Source organism: Oncorhynchus tshawytscha, linkage group LG06 (assembly GCF_018296145.1).
Source record: "Oncorhynchus tshawytscha isolate Ot180627B linkage group LG06, Otsh_v2.0, whole genome shotgun sequence".
NCBI classification, from domain to species: domain Eukaryota; kingdom Metazoa; phylum Chordata; class Actinopteri; order Salmoniformes; family Salmonidae; genus Oncorhynchus; species Oncorhynchus tshawytscha.
In genome coordinates, this window is record NC_056434.1 from 59,292,935 (window position 1) to 59,308,975 (window position 16,041).

The 16,041-nt window shown below is 41.9% G+C and overlaps 1 protein-coding gene across 1 annotated transcript in view; it reads right to left on the reverse strand.

The window, feature by feature from the left end:
• Positions 1–16,041, reverse strand: part of LOC112252776 (tyrosine-protein phosphatase non-receptor type 20-like) — an 89,989-nt gene that overhangs the window by 44,045 nt on the left and 29,903 nt on the right. Inside the window, exon 16 of the mRNA XM_024424356.2 lies at positions 6,087–6,295. Coding sequence (XP_024280124.2) covers positions 6,087–6,295 — 209 coding nt within the window. The remainder of the gene's footprint in view (positions 1–6,086; positions 6,296–16,041) is intronic.

Sequence of the window (16,041 nt, forward strand, 5' to 3'; positions counted from 1 at the left end):
ACACCCGAATATGGAGTCAGCAGGAGCAGGTGCCCCTGGTATGGAGATCGAGGAGCACGTCCAGGAACACACAGCAATGCTCCACCATCTCAGCGCCACCATTGACTGTGTCGTCCAAGCTATGGACTGCTAGGAGAGACGGAGAGTTCCTCCAGCACCTCCACAATAGGGGACTCCACTACTCACTCCCCCTGTACCCAGTTCCAGTGGGATTCGCCTCACACTCCCCGAGGGGGTATGATGGGACGGCTGCCCGCTGCCAGGGTTTCCTGTTGCAGTTGGAGTTATACCTGGCAACCGTCCACACAGCTTCTTCGGGCTGTGAGAGGGTGTCTGCCCTCGTCTCATGCCTCTCGGGAAAGCCCTGGAGTGGGCCAACGCTGTGTGGGTGGAAGGAGATGATATGCTGGACCACTTTGAGGAGTTCACCCGTCGTTTCTGGGCAGTCTTCGACCACCCGCTCAAGGGCAGAGCGGTGGGCGGATGAAAACTTCAAAAATATATATTCCAGGTCATATAAACTGGTCAAACTAAGTAGAGAATCAATCTTCAGGATGTTATTTTCATATACAGTGCCTTGCGAAAGTATTCGGCCCCCTTGAACTTTGCGACCTTTTGCCACATTTCAGGCTTCAAACATAAAGATATAAAAATGTATTTTTTTGTGAAGAATCAACAACAAGTGGGACACAATCATGAAGTGGAACGACATTTATTGGATATTTCAAACTTTTTTAACAAATCAAAAACTGAAAAATTGGGCGTGCAAAATTATTCAGCCCCTTTACTTTCAGTGCAGCAAACTCTCTCCAGAAGTTCAGTGAGGATCTCTGAATGATCCAATGTTGACCTAAATGACTAATGATGATAAATACAATCCACCTGTGTGTAATCAAGTCTCCGTATAAATGCACCTGACTGTGATAAGCTCAGAGGTCCGTTAAAAGCGCAGAGAGCATCATGAAGAACAAGGAACACACCAGGCAGGTCCGAGATACTGTTGTGAAGAAGTTTAAAGCCGGATTTGGATACAAAAAGATTTCCCAAGCTTTAAACATCCCAAGGAGGACTGTGCAAGCGATAATATTGAAATGGAAGGAGTATCAGACCACTGCAAATCTACCAAGACCTGGCCGTCCCTCTAAACTTTCAGCTCATACAAGGAGAAGACTGATCAGAGATGCAGCCAAGAGGCCCATGATAACTCTGGATGAACTGCAGAGATCTACAGCTGAGGTGGGAGACTCTGTCCATAGGACAACAATCAGTCGTATATTGCACTGGCCTTTATGGAAGAGTGGCAAGAAGAAAGCCATTTCTTAAAGATATCCATAAAAAGTGTCATTTAAAGTTTGCCACAAGCCACCTGGGAGACACACCAAACATGTGGAAGAAGGTGCTCTGGTCAGATGAAACCAAAATGGAACTTTTTGACAACAATGCAAAATGTTATGTTTGGCGTAAAAGCAACACAGCTCATCACCCTGAACACACCATCCCCACTGTCAAACATGATGGTGGCAGCATCATGGTTTGGGCCTGCTTTTCTTCAGCAGGGACAGGGAAGATGGTTAAAATTGATGGGAAGATGGATGGAGCCAAATACAGGACCATTCTGGAAGAAAACCTGATGGAGTCTGCAAAAGACCTGAGACTGGGACGGAGATTTGTCTTCCAACAAGACAATGATCCAAAACATAAAGCAAAATCTACAATGGAATGGTTCAAAAATAAACATATCCAGGTGTTAGAATGGCCAAGTCAAAGTCCAGACCTGAATCCAATCGAGAATCTGTGGAAAGAACTGAATACTGCTGTTCACAAATGCTCTCCATCCAACCTCACTGAGCTCGAGCTGTTTTGCAAGGAGGAATGGGAAAAATTTCAGTCTCTCGATGTGCAAAACTGATAGAGACATACCCCAAGCGACTTACAGCTGTAATCGCAGCAAAAGGTGGCGCTACAAAGTATTAACTTAAGGGGGCTGAATAATTTTGCACGCCCAATTTTTCAGTTTTTGATTTGTTAAAAAAGTTTGAAATATCCAATAAATGTCGTTCCACTTCATGATTATGTCCCACTTGTTGTTGATTCTTCACAAAAAAATACAGTTTTATATCTTTATGTTTGAAGCCTGAAATGTGGCAAAAGGTCGTAAAGTTCAAGGGGGCCGAATACTTTCGCAAGGCACTGTATATCCAATAACGTTCCAACCGGAGCATACGTTTTCATCTGCAGCCAAATGGAACGATGGTGATATCAACAGACAAATGCGCAACATGGAAATTACATTCTGCCAGGACAGTGACTCATTCCCCTCTCATTTGGTCAAAGTTCACACCAGAGGCTCCATTCCATGTTCTACTGAATGAGGACATCTAGTGGAAGGCGTAGGAAGTGCTAACAGATCCATATCTTGTTTGGAAGTGAAGAGGCGATGACTTAAAATTAGACCCGCATTCAGAATTTCACTTCCTGTTTGGAAGATTGCCTGCCCTATGAGTTCTGTTATACTCACAGACATAATACAAACAGTTTTAGAAACTTCAGAGTGTTTTCTATCCAATAGCATATATTAGTGATCTAGAACAGAGTAGGATGCAGTTCACTATGGGCACGCAATTCATCTAAAGTAAAAATACTGACCCCTATCCCCAACAACTTTTAAGTTGTATGTGTGCTTGTTTTTTTTTAAATGGTCGAATTAATAAACTGTTGGTCTCCATTGCCTCATTTTCCGGAATAAATAGGGGGTAAACACGGCCCTTCGGTGGGGACACACCAGGGAGTAAGGCCTGGTTTTGCTGAAGACATTTCTGTACGGGGAGATGAGATGGTATGAGATGGTATGGTGGGTGGCACTGCCGACACAGAGTCCTCAATGGTGGTGGCTCTGCAGGGTAGGCTGAGACAACTGGAGAAGCAGGTAGAAGACCAGGACAGTAGTTCACCTTGTTGCCACGAGATGGCAGGATGGCAGGCTGTTTGGGGGATGAGAGTACCGTGAGTTGAATGGTTTCGGTGTGGAAGACTCCAATCTGGAGGGTGACGCTCTGTGTCAGGTGCGTGATGAAGCCCGTGCCTAATGACTGCCCGTCCAGGGTGTTAATCCTTAAGGGAGGGGTGACAGGTGTTAGATCAATGTCAAGCTCTTGTACTAGCTGGTGATCGATAAAATTACCTGCATCTCCCGAATCTATCAAGCCTTCTACGTACTTGGTAACCCCCTTCACGGTTATCAATACTGGTACAGAGAATTGCTTCTGGGAGATATTTAGAAATAAGGACATGCCTACCTGCATGACAGCGGTGGGACCCTTATCTCTCTGTGGGGGGTGAACAGGGCAAGGGCTGAGTAGATGATCTTTCCCTCCACCCCTCCACAGTATAGGCAGAGCCTTTCTTGGATCCACTTTTGATGTTCAATACACGGGAGAGGAGCATGAGCCAACTGCATGGGCTCTGGAAGACTGCATTGGATGTCAAATTGTGGAAAGAGAGGTTTTGGGTTCCTGCGCGGCAGAGTTCTTCGGCGGTCGGCGATGAGGTGGTTGATGGAGATGGACATAAGAAAGTATTGATTTAAATCCTGAAGGTCACCTCTACAGGCCAGCTCCGCCTGAAGTTCCCTGTTGAGCCCTCTTTGGTAGACGGTAAGTAAAGCAGCCTCAATCCATCCACTCCCTGCAGCCATGGTGCGGAAAGCAAGGGCATACTCGGCAGCTGAATTGCGTCCTTGTTGAAGTTCTATGAGGAGGTCTCCTATAGGACGACCGGAGGGAGAGTGATCAAATACCTCTTTGAAGAGGGTGTGGAAATGGGTCTTGGATCCGAGTTCTGTGCTGTTGGCAGTCCATATGGTGGCCCAATCCAGAGACACAACAAAATCCACCATGCTCTTGTCGGTGGTGAAGTTACTGGGGTTGTGCTCAATGTATTTGCTGCATTGCATCAGAAATCCCTGACATTTCCCAGGCAAACCGTCATAATTTCCAGGCAAGGGTATTAACAAAGTAGTGCTATGGGTTACGATATCTGGCGTCGGAGGAGTAGGGATAGGCTGGCGGAGAAGATGGCAAATTTCCTCCATAAGCTCCTCTTGCTGGGTTAGGCGCCACTGTAGCTTTGCTGAATCCCATTCCGTTTTTAGGTAAGGTATTCTGTAATGAATACTCAGGGAGAAAAAGGTGTAGGTTCACACGCAGAGCGCAGCAGATGTTTATTAAGCCTTCGCAGATGGTAGGAATCGTGGTCGGTGGCAATAGTCAAACACAGGTAGGCAAAAACAAACAATGCCTCACAACCATTCAAACAGAAAGAACTGAACTAAATGGGGAGTTGATGAGACCAGGTGAGAAACGAACACAGGTCAAATCAATGAACAAAAATGAAAGACAGGGCTACGTTCCAGAACACAAAGAAAAAGAACACAAGGTTGACTAAGAAAAGAAAAGCAGAACCTTACATTTAGACTAGTTGAGTATCTGGCACATCATCATTTGTGGGTTTGATTACAGGCTCAAAATGGGCAGAAACAAATAACTTTCTTCTGAAACTCAGTCTATTCTTGTTCTGAGAAATGAAGGCTATTCCATACTCGAAGTTGCCAAGAAACTGAAGATCTCGTACAAAGCTGTGTACTACTCCCTACACAAAATAGTGCAAACTGGCTCTAACCAGAATAGAAAGAGGCGTGGGATGCCCCGGTGCACAACTGAGCAAGAGGACAAGTACATTAGAGTGTCTGGTTTGAGAAACAGACGCCTCACAAGTCCTCAACTGGCAGCTTCATTAAATTGTACCCGCAAAACACCTGTCACGACTACGACCGAAGGACACTCCCCTTCCCGTTCGGGTGGCGCTCGGCGGTCGTCGTCGTCGCCGGCCTACTAGCTGCTACTGATTATTTCCTCCCCCTCCTTATGTGTTGATTGTGTGCACCTGTTTTGAGTTTAGGTAGTAAGGCTTTATTAGTCAGCCGGCCCGCAGGGTTCCTTGTGCAGGATGAATTATTGTGATCGTCTGTTTGGTGTACTTGTGTGCACGTCTATGGGTTTTGTGTTTTCCCATTTTGTGGGTTTTCCCTGGACAGTTTAAGTCCCCCTGTTTGGGGCATTTGTTTGTTCAGTACGCCCTGTGTTTTGTGAGGGTTGGCTTATGTTCAGCGTTTCTCAGTGCATTAAAATAGCACTCCCCTGAACTCTCTGCTTCCTGCGCCTGACTCCTCACCCACTACACTCAGACCGTTACAACACCAGCCTCAACGTCAGCAGTGAAGAGGCGACTCTGACGTTCTAGGCAGAGTTGCAAAGATAAAGCCATATCTCAGACTGGCAAAATTACACAGACACTGGACAGAGATATGGCTTTTTCTTTGCAACTCTGCCTAGAAGGCCAGCATCCCGGAGCCGCCTGTATGCCTATGTAGATATTCTAATGTACACCTATATAGATATTCCATTAAAAATCAGCCGTTTCCAGCTCAATAGTCATTTACAACATTAACAGTGTCTACACTGTATTTCTGATCAATTTGATGTTATTTTAATGGACAAAAAAAGTGTTTTTCTTTCAAAAACAAGGACATTTCCAAGTGACCCTAAACTTTTGAATGGTAATGTACCTTTGTATATATAGCATATATCTGTATTTCATTTTCAATAAATTTGCTAAAAACATGCTTTCACTTTGTCATTATGGGGTATTGTGTGTAGATGGTAAACATTATTTTTATTCATTTAGAATCAGGCTATAACACAACAAAATGTGGAATAAATCAACCTTTCTGAAGGCACTGGAAATAGACCAATAACAAAAAAAGATCAAAATCTCTCTCTCCAATACCAGCTAGTTTTCTGATTACATATCCCTCCTATTAGGTCCCTCCCCACTCAGACCACTCCCAGACAGTCCTAGCTAAATTACTGCCTGAGAAACATTGTTTTGCTAAAAAGCATTTAAAAATGACAATTTTTATGAAAAACTATTACTTAATTGTTACCAATAAATAATTTTATACTGAGATAAAAATGGCTGAATTGGGCCTTTAACACCATAACAAAAATGGATTAATATACCAGCATTACCTGAGCATCCAGGATCCGGACCACAGGGATGTGGAGTCTCTTGCCATGTTTAGGTGTGGCCAGGTTGGACAGAGCCAGTGCTTCCTCCAGCTCCTCCATGGCTGGTTGGAATTCTGTTCCACCCAGGGTGGTCTGGCACCCAATGCCCCTCTCCAACATCAGACTCATGGTACTCGGGGCCAGAGAAGTCTTACTGTCTCTCAGAGAATCTGCATGGGAGAGAAGGGACAAAGAGGTGCTTTTTACACTAATGAGCAGTAACGAGCCATGCCAAACCAAGCCGTACTGAGCTGGCCTAGTTGCTGGAAACGTGTGAAAAAAGATGATGTTGTCATGACTCTCTCTGTGAGGATCACAGGACAACAGATAGCACAAACCACCCTCTCTCCCAGTTGGGCTGGTTTTATGACTTAATGACAGGTTGTAAACTTTCTCTCTCTTGCACTGCAGTATAGAGTTAAGTTAAGTTAAAAATCCCTTTGTTAAAAACAGAAAGACAATGCCACCAAAACGCCAACATGGAAAGTCTGAGCCATTACTGCAGTAATCAAACAATAAAGTTGACTTGTTTTGAAGAAATGTAAAAGTCTCCTTTTGATTACAATAATTCCATGACATTCTCTCAAATAGAGAATTTGTGAACATAACATTTCAATCAGGAGAAATGACAAGGATTATCCAGTCGCAGTACATTTTAATCACCTGAAACATGACATTTCTACCTTTAGATTTTGTGGCATAGCGAAAGTTAAGATATCAGACAGGGGAGGAGCTATTAATAATACTCTAAGCAAAAGAGGATGTTTTGGGATTTTCACCCTCCAGACATTATTTCCTAAAGGTCTTAATGATGAAATGCCTATGTATGTTCTGTTGTAAATGTGAACATGAATTATGCCCCCATTTCAGATTACTCTGACGTTTTTCTTGACTGTACCCAAAGATTTTTGAAAACTTGCTTGGTAGGTCGATGTCCTCATTGTGGTTTTACAGATGTGTTTAATAGGTTTTATGTACACAGTTTATTTGAATCTTTATGAAACGCACATAGTTTTATTTGGTAGCACTTATTTGTCTTCCCTCGAAACCAACCCCATTTGTATGCGTGGTGATAATATAAAAACTCACAAAAGCTCTGACGAAGGCCGTGGAATACATTGTTTTTTTTTTCACCTTCATTTAACCAGGTAAGCTAGTTGAGAACAAGTTCTCATTTGCAACTGCGACCTGGCCAAGATAAAGCATAGCATTTCGACACATACAACAACACAGAGTTACACATGGAATGAACAAAACATACAGTCAATAATACAGTAGAAAATTAGGTCAAATAAGGGAGTTAAGGCAACAAATAGGCCATGCTGGCGAAGTAATTACAATATGGCAATTAAAACACAGGAATGGTAGATGTGCAAAAGATGGATGTGCAAATAGAGATACTGTGGTGCAAAAGGAGCAAAATAAATAAATACAGGATGGGGATGAGGTAGATAGATGGGCTGTATACAGATGGGCTATGAACAGGTGAAGTGATCTGTGAGCTGCTCTGACAGCTGGTTCTTAAAGCTAGTGAGGGAGATGGGAATCTCCAGCTTCAGTGATTTTTGCAGTTCGTTCTAGTCAGTGGCAGCAGAGAACTGGAAGGAAAGGCGACCAAACGAGAAATTGTCTTTGGGGGTGACCAGTGAGATATACCTGCTGGAGCATGTGCTACGAGTGGATGCTGCTATGGTGACCAGCGAGCTGAGATAGGGCGGGGCTTTACCTAGCAGAGACTTGTAGATAACCTGTAGACAGTGGGTTTGGCGACGAGTATGAAGCGAGGGCCAGCCAACGAGAGCGTATAGGTCGCAGTGGTGAGTAGTGTATGGGGCTTTGGTGGCAAAACGGATGGCACTGTAATAGACTACATCTAGTTTGCTGAGTAGAGTGTTGGAGGCTATTTTATAGATGACATCGCCGAAGTCAAGGATCGGTAGGATGGTCAGTTTTACGAGGGTATGTTTGGCAGCATGAGTGAAGAAAGCTTTGTTGCGAAATAAGTTTTGATTGGAGATGCTTTTAATGTGAGTCTGGAAGGAGAGTTTACAGTCTAGCCAGACACCTAGGTATTTGTAGTTATCCACGTATTCTAAGTCAGAGCCGTCCAGAGTAGTGTTGCTGGATGGGCGGGCAGGTGCGGGCAATGATCGGTTGAATAGCATGCATTTAGTTTTATTTGCATTTAAGAGCAGTTGGAGGCCACGGAAGGAGAGTTGTATTGCATTGAAGCTCGTCTGGAGGTTAGTTAACACAGTGTCCAAAGAAGGGCCAGAAGTATACAGAATGGTGTCGTCTGCGTAGAGGTGGATCAGAGAATCACCAGCAGCAAGAGCGACATCATTGATGTATACAGACATCATTGATGTATACAGAGAAGAGAGTCAGCCCGATAATTGAACCCTGTGGCACCCATAGAGACTGCCAGAGGTCCGGACAACAGGCCCTCCGATTTTAGACACTGAGCTCTATCATAGAAGTAGTTGGTGAACTAGACGAGGCAATCACTTGAGAAACGAAGGCTGTTGAGTCTGCAAATAAGAATGTGGTGATTGACAGAGTCGAAAGCCTTGGCCAGGTCGATGAATACAGCTGCACAGTAATGTCTCTTATCGATGGCGGTTATGATATCGTTTAGGACCTTGAGCGTGGCTGAGGTGCACCCATGACCAGCTCGGAAACCAGATTGCATAGCGGAGAAGGTACGATGTGATTCAAAATGGTCAGTAATCTTAGACCTTAGAGATGCAGGGTAGGATAGATATAGGTCTGTAGCAGTTTGGGTCTAGAGTGTCTCCCTCTTTGAAGAGGGGGATGACCGCGGCAGCTTTCCAATCTTTGGGAATCTCAGACGATACGAAAGAGAGGTTGAACAGGCTAGCAATAGGGGTTGCAACAAATTCAGCAGATCATTTTAGAAAGAGAGGGTCCAGATTGTCTAGCCCGGCTGATTTGTAGGGGTCCAGATGGAAAGCCAGGTGGAAAGCATGGTCAGCCTTAGAGAAATGCTTATTGAAATTCTCAATTATAGTGGATTTGTCGGTTGTAACAGTGTTTCCTAGCCTCAGAGCAGTGGGTAGCTGGGAGGAGGTGCCCTTATTCTCCATGGACTTTACAGTGTCCCAGAACTTTGAGTTTGTACTGCAGGATGCAAATTTCTGTTTAAAAAAAGCTAGCCTTAGCTTTCCTAACTGCCTGTGTATATTGGTTCCTAACTTCCCTGAAAAGTTGCATATCACGGGGGCTATTCGATGCTAATGCAGAACGCCACAGGATGTTTTTGTGCTGGTCAAGGGCAGACAGGTCTGGAGTGAACCAAGGGCTATTCTATTCCTGGTTCTACATGTTTTGAATGGGACATGCTTATTTAAGATGGTGAGGTAGGCACTTTTAAAGAATAACCAGGCATCCTCTACTGTCGGGATGAGGTCAATGTCATTCCAGGACACCCCGGTCAGGTCGATTAGAAAGGCCTGCTCGCAGAAGTGTTTTAGGGAGCATTTGACAATGATGAGGGGTGGTCGTTTGCTCGCAGAACCCATTACGGATGCAGGCAATGAGGCAGTGATCACTGAGATCTTGGTTGAAAACAGCAGAGGTGTATTTGGAGGGTGAGTTAGTTAGGATGATATCTATGAGGATGCCTGTGTTTACGGATTTGGGGTTATATCTGGTAGGTTCATTAATAAGTTGTGTGAGATTGAGGGTATCAAGCTTAGATTGTAGGATGGCCGTGGTGTTAAGCATGTCCCAGTTTAGGTCACCTAGCAGCACGAGCTCAGAAGATGGATGGGGGGCAATCAAATCACATATGGTGCCGAGTGCACAGCTGGGGGCAGAGGGTGGTCTATAGCAAGCGGCAACGGTGAGAGACTCGTTTCTGGAAAGGTTCATTTTTAGAAGTAGAAGCTCAAATTGTTTGGGTACAGACCTGGATAGTAAGACAGAACTCTGCAGGTTATCTTTGCAGTAAATTGCAACACCGCTCCCTTTGGCAGTTCTATCTTGTCAGAAAATGTTATTGTTAGGAATGGAAATGTCAAGGTTTTTGGTGGTCTTCCTAAGCCAGGATTCAGACACGGCTAGGACATCTGGATTGGTGGAGTGTGCTAGGGCAGTGAATAAAACAAACTTAGGGAGGAGGCTTCTAATGTTAACATGCATGAAACCAAGGCTTTTACGGTTGCAGAAGTCAACAAATGAGAGAGCCTGGGGGATGGGAGTGGAGGTAGACACTGCAGGGCCTGGATTAACCTCTACATCACCAGAGGAACAGAGGAGGAGTAGGATAAGGGTACGGCTAAAGGCTAACAGAACTGGACGCCTAGTACGTTCAGAACAGAGAGTAAAAGGAGCAGATTTCTGGGCAAGGTAGAATATATTCAAGGCATAATGTACAGACAAAGGAATAGTAGGATGTGAATACAGTGGGGGTAAAACTGTGCATATAGTGATCATGAAAGAGATATTGTCTATAGAAATATCATTTAAACCAGGTGATGTCACTGCGTGTGTGGGAGGTGTAACTCAATTGTTAGCTGAGGCATGTTGAGCAGTGCTAGAGGCTCTACAGTGAAATAAAACAATAGTTACAAAACAGAACAGCAATCGACACGGCATGGTGACGTTAGGGAAAGGCATACGTAGCCGGGTGATCATACAAGTCCAGTGCGTGGATTGAGCTAGCGGCACGGGGCTAGCAGGCTAACAGAAAGACCTTAGAGTATGACGCGATGGAGGAAAGTCTGTTGTGGGCCCCTCGTGCAGTTACATCAGCGGGCGGATCAGCAGGGCTCCGTGTGGTAAACCAGGCCAATTGGAAAAATATGTATAGTGGCCGAAAAAATATGTCAGAATTCCAATGTGCAGTTGTTGAATTTATTATGGATTTATTATGGAAAAATTAATAAACAATATCCCCATTTTAAATAGAATTGTATCTAGGTAAACGTATACTCTGTATGTTTAATAGACAATATGAGTTCATAAGAAGAAATTGTGTGACAAGACAAGGAGTAATAAAATGTTAATGAACACCATTCCAACTGGGCAGGAACAAATGGGTTGTGGACTGTGTAAACACATAAGGTCGTTAGCCTATGGTTGACCCAACTGAAACTTAGCTCTGGGGTTTTTAGATAAGGCAGTGAGTGCATTCCTAGGGTTTCTGTTAATTAAAACTGTCAGTTCAGTGGTGATTGATAATGTTGAGGGGTCAAAAGTTATCTGGGAGTGTGTTAGTAAGTTAGAATTAACTTTTCACCTTACTTTGTCCTGGTCGAGAGGAGGGGGTTCGGTTAAGGCAGTGAAATGACGTCATGATTTGTATATAAACTGATGCATGTGTTTGAGTGTTAGCGCGCTCCGAGAATAAATTCTATTACCTATTATTTAAAGACTGGTCTGCATCTATTTTATGGAAACAAGAAATCTTACAAATTCTCATAAAATAGATTAAGGGCTTTCAATTGATGAAAGCACATTGTCATAATTAAATTATACTAACAATTGGTCCTTCAAGCCGGATTCCACAAACTTCTCTGTCGTCCGAAGGGAAAAGCCGAAAACCGTGCGCACGGACGAGGCTGGACTCGTTATTTTAAAGTCCTGGCCTCCAGCAGAGGTTTAATAACAGGCCGGTATACAGTGCCTTGCGAAAGTATTCGGCCCCCTTGAACTTTGCGACCTTTTGCCACATTTCAGGCTTCAAACATAAAGATATAAAACTGTATTTTTTTTGTGAAGAATCAACAACAAGTGGGACACAATCATGAAGTGGAACGACATTTATTGGATATTTCAAACTTTTTTAACAAATCAAAAACTGAAAAATTGGGCGTGCAAAATTATTCAGCCCCCTTAAGTTAATACTTTGTAGCGCCACCTTTTGCTGTGTTTACAGCTGTAAGTCGCTTGGGGTATGTCTCTATCAGTTTTGCACATCGAGAGACTGAAATTTTTTCCCATTCCTCCTTGCAAAACAGCTCGAGCTCAGTGAGGTTGGATGGAGAGCATTTGTGAACAGCAGTTTTCAGTTTTATATCTTTATGTTTGAAGCCTGAAATGTGGCAAAATGTCGCAAAGTTCAAGGGGGCCGAATACTTTGGCAAGGCATCTGTATATATCTAAGGTCGACAGAGAACGTGACGGAATCGAACCGGCATTGCTTTTCCCAGTCTACAGGACGAAGGTAAATAGTCTTTATTCTCGAATTTGGGAGTAATTATTTAAGATATTTTTGATTGAAGGTGCTAAAGGAGTTTGGATTTAATCAATGATAGTTGCTTGAATATTTTGAACAAATGCAATGGGTTTCTACTTTGTGGGTAACCAAAATCGATAGGAAGGAAGCGAGTCTGAAATGACTCGTGGTAAGGTGCACTACCGAAAGTAAACTAGGACTTAATCAATCTTGGCCTTGCAAACCAAAAGATTTTTTAAGGGTGGGATATAGTAAGTATTGTTAGATGGGACAGTCATTCTGTACAAATAGGATAGCCATTAATTCAATAAACATACCTAAATAAAGTTTTTACCTAATAGTCTATCTGTATATGGGAAGTAGTCTGACTATGAAAAGTAGCAGATAGATATATTAAAACAGGTGAGGATAAATTAGGCTTGGTGAGGAGGCAGGGCAATTCTAGGCGAACATAATCACTGAACCCATTCAATACTGAAAGAGATGAATATCCAGGGAGGAGAGGGAAGCTAATCCTAGAGTAGTGAGATATGAGATATTAACGTTGAAAGTCCCAAGGAAAAATAGTTTATAATGAGCTTATAATTGTATACGGGTGAAATGTAATGTCCAAATCAAAAGTCATCTATAGATGAGGTTTCCAGGAAGGAGAATACATACTGATTATCATTAAAGAGTCACACACATAGTCAGACAGAAAAGCAACAAAAGTAACTAAGTAACGGTAAATAGCAGATTCATAGAGAACACGCACATAGGTAAGTGATTAAATACCATAGCTACATAACGGTAAGGATTAAAGATGGGTATAAATTCCTCAAAGAAGGTGCCGGAACTAACGGGAGACGAGCGTTATATGACTGAGCCTAAAAGGAGCAAAGATGGGCTGCTCTCCGCTCCCGCAGATGAAAAAAAGGTTAACCAATTGGGTGTAGGTGAGGGTATCAAACTATGTCCTTCTCGAATAAGCCAAAAATACAGAGGTAATCTAGTCGATGAAATAGTGGTGGTGAGAATACGGCTGCAGGAGCTACCTGCGGGATTATCACCCATATATGTGAATCCTGCTGAAGCCGAGGGAGGTATAATAGAGGTAGAAAAAGAAATAAAGTCGAGAAAGGAGCATAAGGCGAGTCAAAAGAAAAAGAGAAAATGTTTTAATTGTAACGAAATTGGACATTTCGCCCGGGAGTGTAACACTCCCTGCAAAAGACGTCACCACCAATATTGTAGTTTAACTGAGGGAAAGGTCAGAGGCGACAATCGGGTAAAGAAAAAGAAAAAGGGTCAGATACAAAGGGAGCGAGATTAATGAGAATCCTAACTGAGGGAAAACTTTGGGCGTCTAAATTAGGGCTATTTTCTGTTGTTCAGATGCCGGAGTAACAAATACAGATAACTGTAAATTTGCGGAGAATTCAGTTCCATAGCATAGGTGGTATAGTGGTGAGCGTAGCAGTCTCACAACCTGCAGTCCAGGGTTCGGTTCCCAGCTGAGGCGTAAAAAAGGATATATATTTATATCTGAGTTCTTGGTTGTAATTAAACTAATTGTTTTGCAGAGAAAGTTATAGTCACTAATATTGGTATAAGATATAAACTGAACATTTTAAATAGTTTGTTTGGTTCAAATTGAAAGACTAATTCATTCAACTTAAAATAAGAACGAAGCGAATTTTGATGCAAGACGATGTCTGTTCACTAAATTATCTGTTGGGAATAATATATTGGGAAGTTGTAATTAAAATGCTCAATCAAAGACGAGACAGTAACTTAAATCAAATTAATTATGAATAATAACGGGGAAACAATTATGATAGATTTGTGTCCATCGAAATGTTTTTATAAAATTAGCGAATTGAGAGATGTTGATTGATGTTGTAAACTCTAATTCAGGATTCAACAGATGTGATAAATTAGGTTTGGTTTATCGAACCCGAAATACTTTTGCTGCAGACGGCCAACCATTATTTACAATTCATTGAAAATCGTTGCGAATTGAGTCGAGGTTGAGCGCTTGTTGATGACATCACTCGCGAGGCTTTCGTCGCCACGGAAATTATGTCGTGTCTGGGGGTAACGGAGAAAATGGTTAGTGTCTTTTAGAAGGAAAATGCGTGCATTATTGTTGAGTCACTTTTCAGAAGTTGAAAAAAAATGTCGAAATACATTTTTAAAAGGAGTATGTAAGTCGTCAGGAAAGATGCTAAAAACTAGCAGCTGATTCGCTAGGTGGGTATCATTGATATGTGGCGTTTATTTGGACTGTAATTAGGCCATGAGAAAGGGAGATTGAATGTCTGAATCGTAAAACATCGTGATAATGGATTCTGATGGTTATTGATTCCTGGTTTGATTTAACTTAATTAAGCATTTGTTCTGGTGTGTTTAAGTAAGGATTCTTTATACCGGGACGGATGGAAGTTATCTAAAATATGTGAGTTGAAGGAGCCAAGGGAAAATACGTTACATTTTTATTAAATATCTGGGATTATAATCTTGGGGAGAATGAGGCCATAAATGACCAAATTGGAAAGGCCTGGAAGTTTTGATTAATCATTAAGGTTTGCAAATATATACACATAAAACATTTGTTAGGACTATTGGTTTTGGTACAAAGGTATTTTAAAGAGGCACGCTCAAATATGGAACTTTATGAGTTTTTATTTTATGAGTTTTAATTACACAAGTGAATTTTTTTATTTTTTTTTTCTCTCAGGGGAGAGTCATTGGTATAATGAATGTGGTCATATTGAGTTACTAGTTTTAAGGTAAATTCATTATAATGGAGTTTTGGTTAGGGGGTTAGAATTGTTGTTTGAACAGCAAATGAGAAAGTAGTTCAGGATTCTGTTTTACAACATTAGCTCTGAAGTTTTTGAATGGGCTATTATTGATTTGGTATTATAACAGAGAAAAAAAATCCTATTTATCATTGAGAATAAATAGGGGAAGATAATATACATTGAGGTTTGGATAGGAGATAGATTAAGCCAATAGGGCAGGGAATTACATAGTAAAATACATTTCAGTTCTTAGGGGTGATAAATTACTGTAGATAAGATATTCCACACTTTGCAATATATATTAAATTCATGTTATTATCAGATAGAATACTGAGGGTCCCTGAAGAAAAGAGCTTGTTAGTGTAGGAAGGATTTTGATATGATTAGCATTTGTTTTGAATTTGTTTGACTATTAGGAGTTTTTTTAAATAGTATTAAATTTAACAGGAATATAGGACATCTGTGATGATTTAGGATTATTGTTAGGATTAAGAAATGATTAAGGATTAAGGAAATGTAAGGACTTTAGAGATTGCCACTCAGACATGTTTTTTCTAAAATCAATGATTTTAGATAAAGTCAAACAGTTAGAAGCTTAGTGGTATTTGAGAGATATGAGAGAAAAGGGTTACGGTTTAAAATCTGTAAATATATATTTAAGAAAAGATATAAGTAGCACAGATACTTCTTTAAAGTAGATAAGAAACTTGACAGAGTATTGGTACAGGATTGACATGAATGGACGCCCAAGGGAGAATTGGACATGTGGAAAATTAAAAGGGGCTCCTACATGATGATGTCAGACATTAGGATAATGTACTAATCTTACCTAAGTCATTGTTTAAGAGTAGGCAAGGTTGTTACCTGGGCAGAGCCAGGGGGGGATGGGTAAATTGTGTTCTAGGATAGGATGTGACCTACGGGATAA